The 22,252-nt window shown below is 40.7% G+C and overlaps 2 protein-coding genes across 2 annotated transcripts; one reads left to right on the forward strand and one right to left on the reverse strand.

Moving 5' to 3' along the window:
- Window positions 1-1,318: 1,318 nt before the first annotated feature.
- nphs2 (NPHS2 stomatin family member, podocin) lies at window positions 1,319-6,458 on the forward strand. The gene is made up of 8 exons (XM_063200400.1): window positions 1,319-1,682; window positions 1,847-1,950; window positions 2,187-2,259; window positions 4,057-4,139; window positions 4,327-4,530; window positions 4,678-4,733; window positions 5,266-5,344; window positions 5,778-6,458. The coding sequence occupies exons 1-8, from the start codon at window positions 1,319-1,321 to the stop codon at window positions 6,084-6,086; spliced, it is 1,272 nt and encodes a 423-aa protein (XP_063056470.1). The 3' UTR covers window positions 6,087-6,458.
- Window positions 6,459-6,464: 6 nt separating this feature from the next.
- axdnd1 (axonemal dynein light chain domain containing 1) lies at window positions 6,465-21,811 on the reverse strand. Its single transcript, XM_063200956.1, has 26 exons — window positions 21,532-21,811; window positions 21,174-21,346; window positions 19,418-19,521; window positions 18,512-18,608; window positions 18,174-18,259; window positions 18,036-18,092; window positions 16,936-17,044; window positions 16,514-16,635; window positions 15,907-16,047; window positions 15,574-15,678; window positions 15,129-15,249; window positions 14,524-14,625; window positions 14,049-14,215; window positions 13,541-13,610; window positions 12,840-13,074; window positions 12,091-12,307; window positions 11,395-11,488; window positions 10,907-11,003; window positions 10,655-10,760; window positions 10,323-10,413; window positions 9,920-10,054; window positions 8,751-8,954; window positions 7,946-8,050; window positions 7,731-7,822; window positions 7,315-7,445; window positions 6,465-6,695 (listed from the first exon to the last, which is right to left on the reverse strand). The coding sequence occupies exons 1-26, from the start codon at window positions 21,602-21,604 to the stop codon at window positions 6,586-6,588; spliced, it is 3,144 nt and encodes a 1,047-aa protein (XP_063057026.1). The 5' UTR covers window positions 21,605-21,811; the 3' UTR covers window positions 6,465-6,585.
- Between the last annotated feature and the right edge of the window lie 441 nt (window positions 21,812-22,252).

The following is a 22,252-nucleotide window of genomic DNA, read 5'->3' on the forward strand; positions in this document are numbered from 1 at the left end:
ATCGATGTTAGTCTTTGTCAATTTTTAGTCGTTTTAGTCAACACTGTACATAATAGAACTTCTCCACACACTGCTTCTCTTTTTATCTTATATCATTGACTGTACAGAATAAACCTTCTCCGCACACTGCTTCTCTTTTTAACATATAAACATAAAACTTCTTCACACACTGGTTCTCTTTTTCTCTATTTTATTTTATTTAACACCAGTGTTAATGTTGTCAGCTTTTTAAAACTTAGTCTCAGTCACAATGACGAAACACAATTTTAGTCTTAGTCATATTTTAGCCATTGCCACCCCAATTTAGTCTTAGTCTTAGTCTAAATGATGAAAATAAGAAAAAGGGCATTGACGAAATATTTTATTCATTAGTCATGGTTGACGAAATTAACACTGCTGTGCACCAGTGTACATAGGAAGCAAATGTCCATAAAACATGGATGACAGAGTATGGTATGGATTAACTTGACTGGCCTGAACCTGAACCCAATACAACACCTTTGGGATGAATTAGAGCAGAGACGGAGAGCAAGGCCTTCTCGACCAACATCAGTGTGTGGCCTCACCAATGCGTATTTGGAAGAATGGTTAAAAAATCCTGTAAACACTCCTCAACCTTGTGGCCAGCCTTCCCAAATGAGTTGAAGCTGTAATAGCGGCAAAAGTTGAACCGATAGGCAGGGGCGCATCTTGCCACCAGGAAAGGCAGGCAGCTGCTTGGGGCCCCCAAGCCTCTAGATAGTGAATAACAGCCCAAACTTTACCACAGTAGTGGCAATTTTGGTTCAAATGTTCATTATTTTGCATTTTCGCTTGGGGCCCCACCTGACCCTAGAATCGCCTCTGCCGATAGGCCTATCATATTGAACCCAATGGAATGGCAGTTCAGTTCATATGTGACTCAAGGCATGTTAGCGAATATTTTGGTAATATAGTGTATGTGTTTTTAATTGCCACAGAACACTTTTGGAAAAGAAACACAATAAGCATGCATATTCAAAACATCGAGTAATATAGTAGGCTGTAACAACCTATCTTTACCACATGATCCAGTCACCTTGAGGCTGCTCATAATTACACCTAATATACTGTATGTTTACCACATATTGATGCTGCTTAAAGGCACACTATGCGACACAGTAGACTAAGTGTATCCCCGCCTTCTCCATCTCTCCCTGCCTCCCTCCCTCCCTCTCTCTCTCTCTCTCTCCTCCGTAGAGCAAGATACCTCTGCTTGTTTCAGACCATGAAGTTGGGCTGAACAGGTTGTGGCGAAGCTGTCTTCCTTCACATACTGTAGGCCTATTGTTAAAACAACATGCTAGCCTCAGTGGACAGTGGAGCAGAGAGAAAGGTCAGGGTTGAGCCGGTTCACCACAGCGCAAGAACTCAAAAGGCCAAAAAGACTGAACATTCCAGCTCAGCCACGCGTCAACACAAAGTGAACAGGGCATCTAAGCCGCCACAGCCACCCAAGAGAAAGGTGAAAGTGAAGAATAAAGAAATGCCTAGGGATGATCAGAGCATGTCAAGTGAGCTGCAGACAGCTCCAGAACCAGAGGCTGCGGTGGTAAGTAGTAGCACTGTGGTGAATGTGGATACGGTGAGAGATAAGCCACAACAAGAGGAGGAGAATGGAGAGCTACCAGCAGGGCTACTGGAGAGTGGTTGCCACGAGGAAAGTAAGACTTGTTTATTCACTTGTGCCTTTGTCCATGGAGCAGAAAGAGGTCAATTATGAAATGATGGATGTAGGACAACAGTGTAAAATATTAATTATATATTAATTATGGTTAGACTTTTTCTAATGAATAAACTTAGCAATGCACTCTATTTCCTTCTTCAGGTGTAAAACCCAGACATATGGGTGTCTGTGAGTTTCTTCTCATTGTTTTGGTTGTCTCAACAATCATTCTATTTTTTCCTCTGCTCGTCTGGTTCTGCTTAAAGGTAAAACACACTAATGTTTCTCATCCTTAGATTCACATTCAATGAGCTGTAGCAGGTGTTAAAATCTGTATTATTATTACTATTATTGTTATTATTATTATTATTATTAATATTATTATTATGTGGTTGTTGTTTTGTTGTTGTTAGAGATGACATACAGGTTTATATAAATGAACAAGTGCTCTTCATGTTTATACATTATACATACAGCCTTCATGTGACTTTGTTTTCATTAGATAATAAGGGAGCATGAGAGAGCGATGGTCTTTAGACTTGGGCACCTTCTTCAAAGAAAACCCAGAGGACCAGGTACATGCCAGTGGGTCAAAGACGTCCAAAAAGATATTGTCATTCAGTGTAACAGATACCTTCTGCTGACTGTAACTGTAAAAAACATGACTCTTTTTATTTTTTTTTCCAGTCAATTCATGAAAGCCTCGGCTGTCATACAAACCCCAACTCCGATGAAGTTGGGACGTTTGGTAAACAGTGAATAAAATCAAAATGCTATCATTTTCAAAACATTCAATCTATTCATTAGATGGAGAATAGTGAAAAGACAACATATTAAGTGTTAAAACCGAGAAAAAAATATTGTTTTGGGGGACATATGTACTCATTTCTAATTTGATAAATCCAACACGTCTCAAAAGAGTTGGGACGGGGACAATAAATGGCAGCAAATGTCGAGGAAGACTAAAAACAAACCAAAAGACAACACTTAACAGTTAAATACATTAACCGATGAGATGATTTTATATAAAAAACAGTGTTAATTCCTATCTTGGACATGATTTCACCAGCTTAAATGGTGGGTGTATTCCTTGTCATGTTTTGCAGTGTTTTCCTTTCTGTAGTGCTTACAGTGTGACAGGTCTTGACCAAAAACCCACCATTTTATCACCTGCTGGTCCTTATGATGGAGCCAAACTGTTAACACATAGTAGAGAATGCAATTTGACCTTACTATGTGGCAGTAATCGAAGATCTCCCTTCAAAATATAATGCATGAGTGGCTTTTCATGCTGTTTAAAACCCACTTATACCATTCAGCACTGTATTTAACTCTACAGATGAGTGAGAACATCTTAACCAATGCACTACTGCACCCGCATGCCATCATGGAGGTTGACTTTTGAAGCTAGCACTAACACAAGTTTGTATGGTCCATTTTCACTGTAGCACAGGATGTGCAATGCTCTATTATTGTCAAAAAGAATGGACTTCTACAACTTCTGCTGACTTCTGTAAGCAAAGGACAGTTTCCCATGTCTTCTGGGTCTATTTCAAGTGAGCTCAGGTGCTTAGGAGAATGTTACACCCCTGTATCATTTTCATGCATTAAGCATTCTTAATATGGTCAATTTTCAATAGCTCTAATTCCTGGAGTGCTAGAGTGAGACTACAGCCAATATATATTTCATGATGTCATGAACCTATACAATGATTTTATTAACAAAAAATATGTCTTATATACACTCAATCGTGGTAAATCAAAGGGAATTCAAAAATGTATGTAATAACTATGGTAATTATTCCCTTTGCATCTTTAATTCTGAGTGACTCAGCCTCTCTGTGATGATCTTATACCTGGTCACCTATATTGTCCGTCAGTACAATTCATTTTGAAATGTTCTTCTTTGTTGTTTTATCTTATTTGCTAACTTTCACTGATCCCCGTCCCAACTCTTTTGAGACGTGTTGGATTTATCAAATTAGAAATGAGTACATATGTCCCCCAAAACAATATTTTTTCTCGGTTTTAACACTTAATATGTTGTCTTTTCATTATTCTCCATCTAATGAATAGATTGAATGTTTTGAAAATGATAGCATTTTGATTTTATTCACTGTTTACCAAACGTCCCAACTTCATCGGAGTTGGGGTTTGTACATTCAGTTGAAACAATTTAAAAATCATGTTTTTTTACAGTTACAGTCAGCAGAAGGTATCCGTTACACTGAATGACAATTCCTTTTTTGGACGTCTTTGACCCCAGTGTTAGCCACATTGCCAAAGACTCAGATTGTTGTGAACTTGTGTGTGAAAACACTCATTGATGTTCCTTTCATTCATTCATTCATTCATTTTCCTTTGTCGTCCAGGCCTTATTTTCATTCTTCCATTTTTGGACATTTGCCATAAGATTGACATTCGCCTAAAAATGCTCAAAGGGCCAATTCACACGGTAAGTCCACAATCGACAACTGAATTTAAAGCATTCTATGTACCGTAAAAGGGACACCTCAGAGACGCCTAATATGAGGCTTTACCTCGACAGTACGTCCATATTCTACAACTGTACACATGAAGGTATAGCCTACTGTATATAAAATCGGTGCCTTAGTGATGCCTATGTGACTTTCCCTCTACAGGTAGTGACCAAAGATTTGGTCAGTGCAGAACTTAGTGCATCGTGCTACTATCGGATTGAGAATGTATCCCTGTGCTACGCTTCCATAGCTGTTGTGCCATCTGTTCTGGAAAGCTTAATGCAGGTCTCTAGCAAGCAAATACTTGCTCATCACACGTTCAAAGAAATACTGATCGACCGGGAAAATATTGCACAGAAAATTAAGGTATTTTTTTTCTCCACCATTAAATTGCCAGTATTTTATTTTTCAGCTGTCACTTAACTGTGATGTATCACAAAAGGAGCAGGTTGAATTTTATGATGTAAAGATGATTTGATTATTGTTAAATAAATATAGCATTGTCTCTCTTAGGTTTCTCTTGATTCTGCTGTGTGCGTCTGGGGGATCAAAGTAGAAAGAGTTGATATGTAAGTATTTAGGGATTAATAGTCAAGTGATGGTGACAACAGGTCAATTGGTAATAAGGATTTATTACTGTACCTACACACATTCCCTATAGTACATTACTGTCCTACCCCAGAGCTGCAATTTGTTTTTAAAAAAAAATCCCTTTACAGAAAACTTTCTTCATAGTAATTCAACAATGTGGTGCACATGCTAAAGGAGGATTTTGCATAGTGTTAATGTTATATTTGAGCTATTTTAAACAATACACCAGCGTTGTACATGTTGAACAAGATGTTATGTCTCTCATCTAGAATATGCTAAATATATACAAAAATAATAAGGTAAGTTGACTTATTAAAAATAAGGTGGCTAATTGAGAGTAAAGGCTATAGATTAATGTATACAATAGCATGATGACGTGCCATGAATAGATATTAAATTACTGGATTTTGGATATATTGACTGAATGATAGACTAATTGTGAATACTTGAAGTTGACATTAACTATTATATAGATATATTTTTATTTTTAGTCTGTGATTTTGGTTTCAGTGAGGACCTGTATCTTCCTACGGAACTGAAAGAAGATTTTGCAATTGAAACTGAAGCCAGAAGGAAGGCCCAACTCAAGGTCAGAACTTGGATGCAGCTCAAGGCTAATCCAAGATAAACACAGATGTTGTTGTAGATGTACTCCAGCAAGCAAGTCAAGACATGCGCACTGCCCACAAATTGATGTCTGTTACATCTAATTTACACATCAACATGGAATTAATCAAATAACTAAATAAACAGACAATTGAGGTAGATAAACGTAATACAGATAGATTTATACTGTATACAGCATTATCCATCTTACAATATAGCCTTATATTGTACAATATAATACCTGTGTAGCACTTGCATGAAGCATTGTACTGTATGTACTATACATATTGGATGCATGTAATCCTGACATGTCAGTGTATTCATTTCGGTGGTAACACTAAAAGTCATTAGTAATTTCAGTAGTAGTAGTAGTAGTAGTAGTAGTAGTAGTAGTAATTTCCGCTGTCACCCGGCAGGTGATTGCAGCAGAGGGGGAGAGGGCGGCTTGCGAGGCCTTGAGGGCCTCCACCGAGGCGTTTGCCGGCTCCCCTGCCACCCTCCAACTGCGCTTGCTCCAGCTCCTACAGGGCCTCCAGCAGGCGGAGCGCCCCTCCCTGGTGCTCAACATGTCCTCCAGCCTGCTGCAGCTGACCTCCGAGCTGCCCAGCATGCCCCAGGCCCCACCCGCCACCACCACCACCACCACCACCACCACCACCCCTCGCATGGAGGAGGGCCATTTGGATGGAGACCATGTTGTTCCTAAAGACTCTCCCATGATGTGAGGGTTTTGGACTGTGTTGCTGTATCTAAAGACTGTCCTAAGACGTGTGGGTTGACTTGTGCACAGATGATATTTGCCATGTCCGGTGCAGAGAACTTAAAGAGGCCCTTGCTCTTGCAGATGGGCTCTTATGAAGAACATTTTGAACCCTTCCTGATGACAAAAGCCGATACTATCGAGCTACAGTTTGGGAACATCATCTTTTACATCATCTTTAATGTGTGTAATATTTGGGTGTAGACAGATTCATTGTTGAAAATTGTTTTGTTTTTCCTCTGATGTTACCTTTCAGTTACACGTATACATATACTGTATAGTGCAATACACCCTCATTAATGTTAGTAAAATGAATTAAATGTATTAATGAATGAGATCAGAGTTTGATGCAAATCCAGTATTTTATTCTTTCAAATGTGTTCTGTTACTAGTGACAGAGAGCACCTAGAACTGCCATGTCAGTAAAGTCCTTCATGCTACTGTACTGTCACATGCACAAGTCCTCAGCGCCTTTTGTAGAGTCGCTTGTTTCCGTCTGTTCTGGAACTCGAACCAGACGCTTTTCGGCCAACCGTTCCCAAGGGTGTTGTCCCAACCATTGGTTTCATGGGTGCTGAAATACAATTAAACAACAGAGGGAGTTTCACGAATGAGGTAGAAAAGTCTATTCTGCCATCTGCCATGACATTTTCAAACAGATGAGCGTACATGAGCCTTCATACTCAGCCCACATCAGTACCGATGCAGCAAGAGGCATTTAGTGTAATATGTCAAGATATAATAATAATATGGAATCTATGACACTAATCAAGTTTAAAAGGTACTCAGCCTCAGGCACCGCCATCTTTGTACAGGGTTCCAATGTTTGTCATGTAATGAACCAAGATGTTGTTTTACCGCTGCCTATAGGATGATTTGCATATTGCCTTGTCGTCAATTCATGTTAATGCAAGAAATGTTACTGTACCTAAGTACCAAAGATGGAAGCGATTAAATTGAGCCATTTGTTCCAACAGGCACAAGGTACAACAATATATCATCTTTTTTTCTATATCTATGGCTGCTTACCCTTGGACAAGTGGAGCTGGGGGTGTGATTTACCCAGCCGGCCTGGTGGTGCGAGAGATGGTGGTGGTGCCTACACTACTTACCCTTGGACTCCAGGCTAAAAGTGTCAGCTACAGTAATTGCAATGCAATGTACAGTAATGTAACATAATGGTGGTGATCTACCCTTAGAATCAAGGCTGGGTTTGTCCTCCAGCTTGCGTTCTAGGTCCTGGATCTTCTCCAGGGCGTTCTGAAGGGACTCCTCGGCCTGAAGAGCTCTGGCCTCAGCCGCCTGAGCTCGCACCTCTATGTCACTAAAATCCACAAAGTTAAAGGATAGGATAGCGGATAGTATGACAATGGGTTGTTTTTTTCCTCCTGTAATGCAAGGTTTCTGTTCATGCAATAAACTCTATTATTATAATTATTACTATTATTATTAGAATTATTGGAATATCTAGCTGATGCAGTCTGGTACTGTCACAGCAATAATGAAAGTACCATCCAACCATCTGCTAGGACACTACATTAACAGTAAATAGCTATTTAAAGAACACAATGCCTGTTTAAAATAAATAAATAAATGAATAAAATCATACAGTAAATCCTGTTGAAGGGATTCCACAGTGGACAAACACTCGTAGGCTTTGCGTGCATTTGGTGTTTGAGGGCGCACAACAAGTTCCCCAAGCTACAAAAAACAAACAAATAAAGAAAGAAACGCATCACGCATGTGTCAGCTGTTAGCAGACATGCATGCTACTGTAAACGCTGGCTGCTTACTGTGAAAACAAAGCTGAGACATTCCACTAACCCCATGCAGAGCCACTTTGTCGTCCCCCAGACTGCATTCCATGATGTTGCCATCGTGGCCAATTAGTTTCAGGATACCTCCCTCTTCTCCAATCACCTCCTCCTCCTGGTGTGGATTGAGCACCACATTGAGGTTCACATGGGAGACACATATCAAGAATTAATTAAAAATGAACCAGGGATGTCAATCATGGGTTCACTAAATTAAAAACCCAGTCATCTTATCATTTAAAGGTAGAGCATGTAACTATTCAGTAGTTTTTCTGCCAGATTTGTTCTCTGCCCATTCACAAATGCTCTCTTTGTCATGAGTATTTACCACAACTGTCAATTTCAGAGTTAAGTACCGTAGTTGGAAATGTACACACCCATCAACGGTGAATGGTGAACGGTCAATGGGCAAGCTGGAGTCATCAGCTATAATCCAGTGTCACATATTCCAAGTTGGCAATCTCTTCAATAACCAAAGATGTCAATCATGAGTTCACCAAGTTTTTGATCCATGTCTTTCTTTTAAGGTACCGTATGTTGTTTTTTATTAATGTATTTGCAGAAATTTTCAAAATCTCTTTCATGAATATTTACCATCACCATCAATTTCTACTGTAATTATTTTTTTTATGACTTATGACTATGACTTTAAGTTCAAATTTGTGAATGGGCAGCATTCGACTAACATTACATACTGCACATAAGAAATACTATGAATGATAAAGAATGATAAGAATAAGAATGATAATTTCTCTGAATAATGTTACCGATGTCAGCTTTTTAAAAAAATACGCCAAAGTAAACATCTGGCAAACCTCGGACTGATCCTCTTCGTCATCCTCCTCTTCCTCGTCCACTTCCTCTTCAGATTTTTTCTCCTTCTTTCTTTTTTTCACTTTTCTTTCCGTCTCCTTCTCTTCCTCTGTGACCACGGTCTCTTCCTTCTCCTCCTCTTCCTCCTCTGCCATTTCTATAGCGGCGTGTCTCACCAGGCCCTCTCTAACTCCACGTCTAACTGTCTGGGTATCACACATACACATTCATCAATAATACAGGTCGAGCCATTTCTAATGGCACAGCCACGGAGTCACGACAGTTTTTTTGAGATTGAAAGATTGAAATGGAAAGTTATGTGTGAGTACCGATACTGTAGTTGGTGGTATTTTCAAAAGAAGTATATCATCAATGTTTCAAGTTTTGTTGCTAGTCCTTGCTCCTCACAATTGGAAGTAGTATATGGGGCTATTTAACGGACTACCCAGTTTCAGCGCACACATCGTAGTCAAACTACTTCCTCCTGTCCTTTCCTGTGACCTCGATCCTTGTGACACTTGGTGGAGGCGGGGTGTGTGTTAAGTTTATAATGTAATTTTAGTAGAATTGTGTGTGTGTGTGTGTGTGTGTGTGTGTGTGTGTTATTGGGCGGGGAGGGGGGTATTTTTTATGTAGCATAGCATCCCATGTACAATATAATATTTATTCAGTCTTAATATTTAGGGGGTTGGTATTTGCAATGGATATGGGTAGTATTATTGATGAGGGGGTAACGGGGTCAAGAGTGAGGGTTCTGTGTGCACAAAAAAAATGTTGTCTGCTGTGGCTGGGGCTATGGTAGCTGTGAGCAAACTAGACTATAGTGTTTCTATGTTTACATGCTGGTGGTACACCTTTTCATGTCCACGCAACATTTCTCTCCTGAAGAAACAATAAAGGTGAATCTAATCTAATCCAATCTAATCTAATCTAATCTAATCATTGACGAATAAAGTTTTATTCAACATTTTGCAAAGGACTTTCTCTCATTTGCAATTCAGATGTTGAATAGAGGGAAGCCACCCAAAAAGTCACTCTGCACTGGTTGACAGTGGTGAAACTACGCTTTCTCCCCTGAGGCAGGGCAACACCAAGGCAAGACAATGGGAGGACCAGGAAAGGATGAGAGAAAGTAGTTTGTCTTGTACTCCTCATCTAGCGGGATCTTTACCAGTGTCTCACGGCTGCTGGTGGGACTGACATCCCCGAGGAGGTCCGGCCTGCCTGACACCCCAAGGTCTACCGGGCCGGCCTTCAAGTCTGACAGCAGGATGCCACAGGCGGACACCCATGCACCACACTCCCTCTGGACAGTGGACATACATGATGAACACATTCACACGCACGCACGCACGCACGCACGCACGCACGCACACACACACACACACACACACACACACACACACAAACACAGAAACACTCACACATGCGTGTGCAAGCATGCAGGGACACAGACACATCCACAGACACAGGTACAGTAAGCAGAAACACACATAGAAACACAAGTGCCTAAGAATAATCATTTCATCACCTAACATTTATGTGTATAGAATACCATTTGATGAGGGCCATACCTGGAGCTTATTGAGCTCGTACAGTTCATTCTCCGTCTCGTCCTGGGACATGTTCTTCTTGACCTCTTCCTCCACTATGGATTGGCAAGAACTGAAGGGATTTTCAAATACGCCAGTATCACTTAATGTTACTCTTACCTAAAGATTGAACTTAAATACAATAGGGAAATAAATCTGATGTTGTCTGAACAGTAACAGTGAAAAATGTGTTTGCTATGACAAAAAGAGCAAGTTAGGGTTTCCTTTAGCAAATTTACACACTTCCATGAGACAAAATGCATTGTAAAACACAGGGTTCCTGCGAAAAAACGAAACAAAAAAAACAGCATTACCAGGTGATGTATTTTGAGAAATAGTCCACCTTCTGTGAGACATTCTTGGCATCCTCCTCCAGTTTCTGCATAGGTTCATCATCGCTATCGCTACGGTGACCGGGCTCTGAGATGGGAGTCATAATAGTTTTGTATTTTTCATTACAGTTTCGTTTTAGTTAGTTTTTGTAAATGAGTTAGTTAAATAGTTTTTAGAGCAGCTCTTATAGTTTTAGTTTATTTTAGTTTTGTTCTTTCTCGCCAGTTTATAACCTTGGATGCCTTGCTCCTGGTCGTCACAGTGGTCCGGCACCATCAGCAGCAACAGGTCCACCATCCAGCGCGTCAGCATTGTGTGAATGGAACACACCTGGACACAACATTTCAAAAGTTCAACATTGTTTTTGTGCCATTTGTCCCAAATTAACGGGGAGTCCAGGCAGGTATATTTGAATTCTTGTGCAGACCCTCTGAGTAAATAAATAAAATAATAAAGCAATTGACTTTCGTAGATAGCACAAGACATAAAAGACATTTCATTAATTAAGTTTGTGATTTATGGGAATCACTGCACCACAATGCACAATGTAGTAAATGTTTAATGGAGTGTAAGTGAGTGATTAATCAGATTATCAGACATCTACAGTACCTATTTCACTAACTAATTCTACTCAACAAATGAATGTTCAGCTGACACCCCACTGTCACTTCGACAGACCATAATAAATTCAGTCCTACTGTAGATATCATGCAGCACCTACCTCCTCAGACAGTCTTAGATTTTCACACTCAAAAAAGTTTGTCTGAGTGGCCATGAAGTCCTGCATTGTGCTAAAGATATCATCCATGGCAATTCTGAAAAGCAAACATTGAAACAGAAGTTTTGTTTTCACCCTGGAAATGATAAAACTTGTACATGTAATAAGCGTCCTTAAGTCCCATCATATCATTTAACCGGGCATATGACCTTTTAAAACTAAGACCTATAGTAATATTATTCATAATTATAACTGTATTTATTATTAATAATTGTTGCTGTTTAATTATTTATGTATTCTAGGTCTGTAATTACAACAATTAACGGGCATGTCAAATACGTTACGGTTGGGCATGTCAAGTGTCGTCACAGTTATGGTTACTATGGCTACAGTGGCTACTACGATGTCGAACTGTGCCTAAACCAAAACTCATTCCTAAACCTAACCTGTCAATGAAAAATGTGTGTACACCAACCTACGTATAAACATGCCGAACTGTGCCTAACCCAAAACTGATTCCTAAACCTAACCTGTCAGTGAAAAAAATTGCTTTATAATAGCATGCCAGTGATGCCACTTCCGCATGTCACTGGCACATGCCACATGCCACTAAAGGATCTAACTCCTACTGCCCCCAGTGTCAAAGAAGGTGCTTTAAGGAACCTTTCATTTGCTACAGTGCAGCCAGCCAGGTCTCACCGTTTGAACGTCTTATTCTTCAAGCGGTCAGGCTCACTCTGGACACTGTCCACCAGCAGCAAGGCTTCCTCTGCCTGCTTGTTCCAGTTGCCCAGCCCCTTGGCCAGCTTCAACCAATCACAGTGTGGCAGGCCCTCTGATCGTCCACTCTGAACCTTCAGGCGGCTGATCCAAAACTCCAATGCGCCCACGAGAGACATGAGCTCTTTGTGGATGCCTGCAAAGGGTGTAATGGAGAACACTGAGTGCGCGCTCTCACACCAACACCACACCTTCTTACACAGCAATACGATCGCAATGAAAATTACTATAGTCCAGGAGCAGACGTGCATAATTTATAGGGAAGGTCGACTTTCAAAAGAAGTATTGACTCAGTGGATAAGTGATCTACATATGAGGAGTTTATCTGCAAAACGGTGGATCTCCATTTTGTAGAATGTTGGGAAATTGACATTTTTGTGTTGGAAATTCCATAGCATTGTATTGCTAAATGCATTTTAAATAGGTTGAAAAAGTATGTTCTCAAAATATTTTCAGAACCCAGGTTAAGAGAGGGATGTGTGGGTTAAGGCACCATACCAAATTCCGTGGACCCATGTTCAAGTCCAACACGGGGCTATTTCACAATTCTTCCACATCTCTCTCCCCACACAATTCCTATCTCCATAACACACACTTTCCTTTCAATGAAGCCAAAATGCCCAAACATACAGTAGGCTATATGTATATTTAGAAAAAAACCCTCTCACCACTCTCTCCATTGATGCGTATGGACATCTCCTGGTGAAGCTCGGCGACAGAGATGCCAAGTGTCTTTATGGTGGCCTGGCCCTTGGGTGGGTCTCCGTCTGGTGCCGGGTGTCTCCGGAAGACCTGGAGTGCCACCTCCACCCAGGAGTCCTGCAGCAGGCTCAGGGTGTTGATGGTCTCCTGGCCGGAGAGCAGCTCCTCTCCCCCGTAGCGTTCACACTGGCCAGTCAGCATCTGGATTCACATCAAGGAACAACAAACAAAGCCACCGACAGAGCCGCTGTTATGTAGTAAGTATTATGGACCATTGAGAAAGTTCCACACTGATACCAGTGATACACAAAACGTCTGATGATGGTAAACTTGGTGGTAAACCCCATATTTAAATACACAGTCTTTAACACAGTTGGGACTAGTGTGTTGTTGTTGAGCAAAGAGTAATGCCAATTTCAATACAGGGACTGGTGTTATTGATTTTGTTTATTTATTTTCCTTTCATTCATTCTCCCCCCAAAATTGCAGCCACAGTCAGTGCATTGTACAGACAGATGCCATTATGATTACGGACACAATGTAGGTCAGATGGGATAAAATCCCTTATAATACCTTCAGCGTACAACACCACATGAAGATAATGAATGTTACCATAGGTACAGAGAGATCAAACCAGAATGCAAATGTAAATAACCATCCTCCTCACCGATGACCACTTGCTCAGATCATGAAGGAGCTTCTCCTCTGAGGACTTGTCAAAGATCACGTCTGGCTTCCTGCAAATAAAAATATGGCCTTCATTCAGACTTTCAGTGAATATCTTATCTTGTCAAGGTCCGACAGACAATTTGCTTGTTTCGGGGTCCCCTACAAAAGCTCTCTAGATGTTGCTTTAAGTTGATGCTTCTCTTTACAATTTCATAGCCCTAATGCCACTGTGAGTTGTTAACCCGTTCCCCAGTGACATCTTTCTAACCTAGTTGTTTAGTTTTAGCATGATTACTTGCACGGAGTATTTCTATTTTTTTTCCCTCATTGTTTTACAGGTACAAATACAATCATATAGGATACCAATACCAATATGATAAACACTATGTCCAAAGCACAACAGATAGAGCGATTGTGGGAAGTTGACATTCGCAATGATACCACACATTGTTTTATGAAACAACACCCAGAACAGCCCACCCCACACCCACCCTTCTTGCACCTACCTGAGGTTGGAAGTGATGAAATCTTCCCAGTGGTCCATGTCCTCTTGCATGGCTTTGATCTTCTGGCACTGCTGAGCTTCAGTTTCTGCCAGCTTCTGGACAAAGTCAGTCAGCTGCTCCTTCCACCTCTCCATCAGCTGCATGATGCTGCTCAGGTCCTCAGAGTCCTGGGAAAAACAACAAGAGTTTATGACGCATTTAACAAACTATTTGCATTCGACCTCAAAATTGCACTTCATGCATTAGCCTACAGTGTGTACAAGTTAAATTATACAATAAAGTCCAAAAAAGCAGTATAGTAAATGATGACACAGTAAAAATGACCCATACTGTCACCTGTTATTTATTTTCAAGTGCTACATATCCTGATAGAGGGGTTTGTTGATGCCATTCAATGAAAGCATCCCAAGTACAAAAAAGATTGTCAAATCAGATCAGAGAAAAACAATGTGAATTGATCAGATGAAAAGCTTGCCTTTGATGCAAGGAAGACTGTGAAATGCTCAGCAGTCTTGGTCCAGGTCTGTTCGCTCACGTGAAGTCGGCTGACCAGCTGCAGATTATTTAGCCTGATCACCTGTTACAAGGGGAGTCACACAATGAACATACTGTACTCTTGAGTTTCATGCCCCCACGCACACTGGTTCCAACAGCAGGTGGATTTAAGAATGGATTTTATCGAAATGCTCCCGCAAAACAAAAATGTAACTACAATCAACAGGCAACATTGTGATAGTCCAGAGTTGTATAAAGCAATGGCGGACCACCTCCGCCATGTGGAGGTATCAAGCAACAATTAGACAGTGGTCACATACTGGAAATGACTGGAAACATATTATACATAGTTGTAGTATCAAAATCTCAGTACTGCATTCTGCACCTGGGATGTCTATATCGGTGCAGTACAGCCACCTGAACTTAAGACTAAGAACATAAAAATGAGATGTGTGACACCAGGCTCCCGTTACTGTTATTAGTCATAATGTCATCGGATGAAGGGCACTTTAATTAAACAGAGATCTGGTGTCACAGACGTTATATCTGTTTTCTTAGTCTACATTCCTACAGTTGGCACCTGACCTTGAGAGCCAGACTGTAGGTCACACTGCTCCAGAGGTCACGTTCGTCCGTCAGCCTCAGGACCTGCCGCTCCAGCCGCCGGCGCTGCATTTCGTAAAGGTCGTGGTACTCTCCCACCATACTGCAAAAACAGGAGAAAAGGGACACTGCTGTCAAAAAAACCTGGTTCTGAAATCCAGAAAGCTGTTTCTTGCAGACACAGGTGACTTTACTGACCATACGCATTACTGGTTCACAGCTGGTTGCATCTAATTTGTGACTGTTTTTTTTTTACTTTCTGATTGACACCTCTGCACATAAGTACATGTGACAGAGAGGCGTAAGAGATAAAACACTGATGGGCTTTTGTGTGTATTTTAAGATTGATGCAATAGGAGATGAGTCAACACAAAACACCCAAGTTGTACTATAGTGGCAACATTAAGCATGCAATATCATCACTCACTCAGAGTTACGCTGCGATTGATCCAGTGCTTTGGACAGCTCCTTCTGGGCTCTCGCCGCCTGCTGGGAAACCGTCTCATCATGTTCCTTTATCCTATTCAGCTCTCTGACACACACAGACACAGACACACACACGCACACACACACGCACACACACACACACACACACACACACACACACACACACACACACACACACACGCACGCACGCACACACACATGCAGCGATCCTCATCCTTGCTCAAATGATCAGTGCTGGACACATATCTATAAACCATAAGCCCAAAACTTCAAAGGAATGAGGCATCACCAAATAAAGCTTAAGTGTAAATACTCATTAAGTTGTGCAATGGACTCCTTGAACATGACAATCTCCTGAGTCAGGTGCCGGTCTAGCGCACGCAGAGCCATCATCTCCTTGTGTAAGCCGCGCAGTTTCTTTGGGATACGGTCCAGAAGCGCCACATATCTTTGCCTGTAGTACACACAAAGACAAAGTTTAAGTTAAAGCTTAAATGCACGCTTCAATTTTTGGCAATAGGCTTAGGCTCATATCCAAGGTCCATGTCTTTTCCTGTTTTTGAAATTCAGTCTATTTCTTGATCAAGATTCAAAGATCGTTTATTTGTCACATAATATACATAGAGACGTCAACAACGTATAATGTTCGAACATTAAAAGGAAAATGTGTGTGTGTGTGTGTGTGTGTGTGTGTGTGTGTGTGTGTGTGTGTGTGTGTGTGTGTGTGTGTGTGTGTGTGTGTGTGTGTGTGTGTGTGTGTGTGTGTTCAGTCCAAACATTGAGACGCGTTCAAGAAGCAAACAGACTGAGGAAAGACACTTCTCCTCAGTCACTGCCCTATGACAGCATAGTCGCCAACCGGACTTCAGTTTGTTTTTTAAACAATCCATATTGTAGCTTGGATAACTGAATATGCAGACCTGAGCTTGGCCAAGATCTGTCCTCGTTCGGCACATTCCACGCTGACCTGCCGGATGACCTCATGGAACACCAGGTTGTAGATGTTCTGCTCCACCTGAACCATGTCCAGCAGGCCCTGGATCTGTCAAGAGCCACAGAGGGATACTGGTAATGGAGAGCTGAACCCAGATCTATTAAGAGGCACAGATACAAGTACTTTTGATAATAATAATACATTTTATTTGTAGTGTCTTTCAAGATACCAAAGGATACTTTTACAGTATCAGTTTGTAGTTTGCACTGCGTACGTGTACATTAAGTAATAATGATAATGACTATTCAATCTGAGTTCCAGGCCTAATGACTAAGCAAAACATTGGGCTTATGCCAAAGGATGATCTGAACTGGCGGTGTGAGCAGTATGGATGTGGAGCTGTGTTACCTGTGAGGTTCCTGTCAGCTCACTTTTGTCCAGATCAACTCCTGCCTTGTCCAACATCTCATCCATCACCCTCAGCAGCTGCACCGCCTCCAGACGCCCACTGGGCTTCCTGACAATCACACAAACACACAAACAAACAAGCGAACATATACACACGCGCACACACGCGCACACACACACACACAAAGTTAAAGCAACACTAATAAGTTCAATCTCCAACCTTCATGATTCCAAAAGCATGTCAGTGGCTTGCAACCCAGCAACTCTCTACAAAGTCATACCCATGTGAGTGATTAAAGCAGATTTGGGAATACAGCTGCTACTACTTCAATGGGCTGTGGCTAGACATAATAGAAATTTCAATGGCTGATACATTAGAATACATCTAGATTTGTTGGCAGAGGTGTCAATCCCAGGTTGAGAAAGTAAAAAAAAAAAATCCTGCCACAGATTTGATCCAGCTCTGAAGCAGCTGATTGTAATGAGTACTGAAGACAGGTAGAGCAGTTACTTGGTAGTGCGGTCACTTGCTTCCTATAATGAATGTACATACAAACACTGATTACAAAAGACCTATGATATATTTAATAGTTGTATTACATGTGGTTGCACCACCCTGATGTGTGTTACACCTAAAATGTCATTGACCCACATATACTGTAGATGTAGCAAGATGGGTTTAGGCTCCTATTGAAGGGTAAACATTAAATGAATACTTGACTGACATGTTATTGGATAACCTCTACATTTATTGATAAATAAATAATACCTCCCGAAACAGTAAGCCTGGTACCAGAATGCATCAAACTGGCACAGTGTGCATGCGCACTGCATATCACAAGCATCACTGCTTCATCACAAACGAGCCCGATAATAATCAAGCAATCCTTATCCCCCCCCCCCCCCCCCTTTGATTTACATTTTTCTTCTTGACTTTGGTAAAATCAATGATAGCTCTAGCAAAATTCAGTATGTAATTGTATGCTAATGTTTGCATTTCACCGTAAAAACTAGACGGCAAGTCGGCAACAGCGCCCATAATTTTACAGTTATCTCCCAAAAAACATGGTTGCATTAGCTACACTGTAGTGCTCACTTACATAGATGGGAAAATCCGCAGCAACTTGTCCTCATCTTCAAGAAGGACAGTGTATTTACTGGAAAAAGAAAAAGAGGTGTGCATATGAAACAGCGCACGTCTAAAGAATAACAATAGTTTTTTGGAACAGTGAACTTACTCCTCATAAAATTCTAGGCCTTTCACACCCTTGTTTTTCACAATGTGGTATTCATCAGGGATATGCGTCTCCTCTGGTGCAGAGGTCTATGGGAAATAAGAATATATTTTGTTTATCCATTATGACAGACAAATTCCATCCTCACTAAGCAAGAAGGGCCACGTAAACTGGTCCGTCCTCCAAACCCAAACACATTCCAACTAATATATAGTGTGTGTGTGTGTGTGTATATATACTACAGGTATACAGCAATTGCAGCTGTTCTTTTTTCTTTATTACTGTTGTTTTCCATATTAATACATTTCACTTGATGTACTTGGCATGTGTGTATTGATTGCCTTTTGTACAGCCTGCACGTTTCCCTTGTCTGTCGTGGGTGGTACAGGAATATGATCCTTTCTGGAAGCCACTGCATCACAAAGAAAGGAGACGTCCCTGTTGCAAAACACAAGAGCAGTCAGAGATAGCAACCTGTCCCCTTGCCAATGCTAGATCATAGCCCTCTCTGCTAGATGCACGCAATGTGTGTTTGATCCCACCCACAGGCGACCCAAAACATTGTGGGCAGACACACACAGACAAACAGACAGGGTCAATGCCAGAGGTGGAAAGAGAAGAGAAAAAATATAAAAGTATCTTTACTTTGTCTAAATCCTACTCAAGTAAAAGCAAAAGTACCTGTCTACAGATCTACTCAAGTAAAAGTAAAGAGTACTTAACTTAAAATGTAATTTGAGCAAAAGCACATAGTTACTTGTAATTAGCTTTCCGCTTTAGAATTCAATGTTTCTTTTTCTTGAATATCGTCCTCCATAATCTATATCTCTTGCTAGGCACCAGCCATCATCCAATAGGCCTACATTGATCCAAGACAGGACATGTAAATAGTAGAAATGATGTGTGCAATCCTGCATAATCTTTCATTTTCAATTGTATTATTTTGCATGGCATTTTATGTTTCTGTCTATTTTTTAACTCAGTACTCAGGCCAGGTTTCAGTGTAAGTAAATATGTTGAGTAAATATAAATAATTACTTTCCACCCCTGGTCAATGCAATAGGCCTACCAGATACCCAACCGTCTGAGATAGGAACCAGTAATTAATTGTTTTGGGGGCCAGTGAAAGACCCCAATTTAATTTATCTGTTTGTATGTTGAAAATTTTACACCAAACAACAGAATAACAGAACTTGCATCTTTTTTGTGGCATGGAATAAAACAACAGCTGAGAAAACTTTGATCACCTTCCAGCTCCAGTCAGTGAGACAGGCTGATCCAGAAGGTACTTGTATTTCTTTCGGCCCTGAGAATGATGCCAAACTGGATCTGGGCACCGTAAGCCATGGATCTAATATTGACAGAATAACTGACAATGAATTTCAAAATCAAACATAGGCATTATAGGCGAGTACATCTATGCAAAAAAAAGACCTAACCCCAAAAAAATTGATACAAAAGGTTTTTCAACTGATTTTGTTACCTCTAAGTGTCCTTAATAACATACTAAAAATCTAGGAAAATCTGACTTCAGGAAAGGTGTAATTTTCAAGATCAAAGTTTTTTAAAATAAAGGTTACTACATGATAATTACATTGGCATGAACTAACATGTTTTCAGGATCTGTTTGTTTGGAGTGCTGTTTGGGTGGATAAAGACACTACTGCTATGATAATATCCATGTGCTGTTTGTCAGGGCACATCATCAGTGATGAATCATGGTGTCACTAGGTATTTTGGGTCTTTCAGCAGCTGAACTGAATAGACGGTAGCCACTACATGTGTAAGTAGAGGGCAAGGTGAAACGGTTGGTACTGGAGACAGACAATGTCCTGAAAGGACATAGGGCTTTAGCATAGCTTTCGGGTAAGCCAGAGTAGGGCCTGTTGTAGCTTCATAGGCAAGGGTCAGGGCCTTGTATTCAATTAGGGCATGAAAAAGAGGACATGACTGGGAAACTGAGGCTATGTGGTCAGAGAATAATAGATGGTCATCAACAATGACACCTAGATTTCTTGTGACCTTATTTGAGGCAACAGTAGCAGAATCCATATTGAGCTCGATATCATGGCAACCTAAATCTTTGGCTGGGATCACCAGCAGTACATTTGGGCGAGGCTCAACTGAAGGTTGCATTCCTTCATACTTGTGGATAGTTCAGAGAGGCAAGCGGAAATGTGTGTGACCATGGAGTCATCTGGCACAAAGTAACTGTGCTTCATCGGTGTAACAGTAGTATGAGAAGCTGTGAGAACAGATAACATGGCCCAGTGATGTGGTGTACATGGCAAATAGGAGTCCCAGCACCAGCCTTTAGGACACCTCTGTGGAGAGGCTATGATTTGAGGACAGCTGACCTTGCCCTTGATACATGCTAAGAATGATACCACCAGAATGTCTGGAAGAACTTGAGAGAGAGAGATGTTAAATAATCATGTTTTGAAAAAAAATGCTAGCTGGTGTGTCTGCACAAAGATTTTTAGATTTACTACAAAACAAAAAGAGATGTCCATAATCTCTTCTGAAGATATCTTCTGGCTTCCTAGAAACAAAATAAAAGAGTAATTTTGAGCTTGGCTTTTTTAGATTTTGAGGTTTTGCATTTTGAAATGTAATGCATATTTAATTAGATATAGTCCAATTACCATATTAAAACATAACATTTCAGAAAACTTGCAATACATTTTTTTCTCACAAATATGTGAGTAATCACCGGATTAAGTTTCATGGTGATATTGGCAAGCTAAATTTTTTGGCCTATTCACCTGGAGTGTCTCTTGACCCTTATAATAAGCCTATGGCAGCCATGTTGAAAAACTCATTTCCCAAAGTCAGATTTTACTAGATTTGTAGTATGTCATTTATCAGGTCCAATAGTAATAGAATCCATAAAAAAACCTTTTGCATCAATTTGTTTGGTGTTAAACCCTAAATGTACTCGCCTATTATCTGTTTGCCAATAACAGTTAGCCTACCGGTAGGCTACTAAAAAGTCTTGCAGACCTTGCATGTCTGGGACGTCTTGTGAGCACTTGAACATTCTGTTTTACAATATGGGTGGGCAGCAGAGGTGAGAGTGGCTAAGAGCTCTTCAGGGATCACATCATTACGAAGGACCACTTGCATCGCTGCCCTCTTTGTCTCTCCAGCTTTAACGCGAAGATCAGGCAGTTTCGCTGAATAATTGGAAGAAAAGAAAAAAAAGAAAGCTTTAACACACGCCATGGAAGTCTGTTTCTTAGAAGATGATTACGGTAGCCTACGTGACACGAAGACCCCCCTAACCATGATATCACACTACTTTAATGTGTAAGAAACTTCGCGACAGACATGGCCAATGCAATAACTTCTAATAACTTACTTTTATCACTTTGAGTCCCTCTGTCAGCTTCATGGTTTGACAATTCAGAACTTGTCTTGGCCACTGCTGACATGACGGCCAGGTAATTGGATCAGTGTTGAAGAAATTCTTCGTTTCCGAAATGACTTATTCAGGGTGTAATAAAATATCTAAATATCACATTCGTGTGTATGTTCATGATCATAATCTACAAAAAATAAAAACTTGAATTGCTAGCATGATCAACAAATTAGCGAATACGCTAATTCTGTTACTAGGGGCACTTGACACCACCAAAACAAAAGGTTGCCGTCTGAGTTACGGCGCTCGTAACAGGACTGGGTAGGAGACCTACGTCACACAATACCCTGTGTGGCAGGCAGACAGACAAGACAGACAGGCAGGCAGGCACACGCACAAAACAAACAAACAATCAATCAAACAAAAGCGTATGACACACACACAAGTCTGATTTTGGTGCTCCAAAATAACTGTTTTAAACTTTATTTTTAATTTGTAAAATAATGAGTTATAGGCAACTCTGCGACCGTGCATTAAATAGGCCTAGGCCTAGAGGGCACCTGTGTTAAACCATTTTACATTTTACAGTAGTGGTCTGAAACAGATGACTTGGTTAGATAAGGCCCCTATGGGGACAACATGTTGCTAGTGACTGACCACATAAAATTAATAATAATAATAATAAATAACCACAGGGGTTCCCGCAATCAATGTAGAATTT

The sequence above is a fragment of the Engraulis encrasicolus genome, chromosome 6, assembly GCF_034702125.1.
Source record: "Engraulis encrasicolus isolate BLACKSEA-1 chromosome 6, IST_EnEncr_1.0, whole genome shotgun sequence".
Classification (NCBI taxonomy): domain Eukaryota; kingdom Metazoa; phylum Chordata; class Actinopteri; order Clupeiformes; family Engraulidae; genus Engraulis; species Engraulis encrasicolus.

Bases quoted from the DNA above. Each gene is read 5' to 3' on its own strand.
- nphs2 (XM_063200400.1), top strand. From the start codon at position 1,319: ATGCTAGCCTCAGTGGACAGTGGAGCAGAGAGAAAGGTCAGGGTTGAG. The intron at 1,683-1,846 runs GTAAGACTTGTT...TTCCTTCTTCAG, and splicing joins GAGTGGTTGCCACGAGGAAA to GTGTAAAACCCAGACATATG. The intron at 4,140-4,326 runs GTAAGTCCACAA...TTCCCTCTACAG, and splicing joins TCAAAGGGCCAATTCACACG to GTAGTGACCAAAGATTTGGT.
- axdnd1 (XM_063200956.1), bottom strand. From the start codon at position 21,604: ATGTCAGCAGTGGCCAAGACAAGTTCTGAATTGTCAAACCATGAAGCT. The intron at 18,093-18,173 runs GTAAGTTCACTG...TTCTTTTTCCAG, and splicing joins GGCCTAGAATTTTATGAGGA to TAAATACACTGTCCTTCTTG. The intron at 10,055-10,322 runs GTATGGCCCTCA...TCCACTGTCCAG, and splicing joins ACGAGCTCAATAAGCTCCAG to AGGGAGTGTGGTGCATGGGT.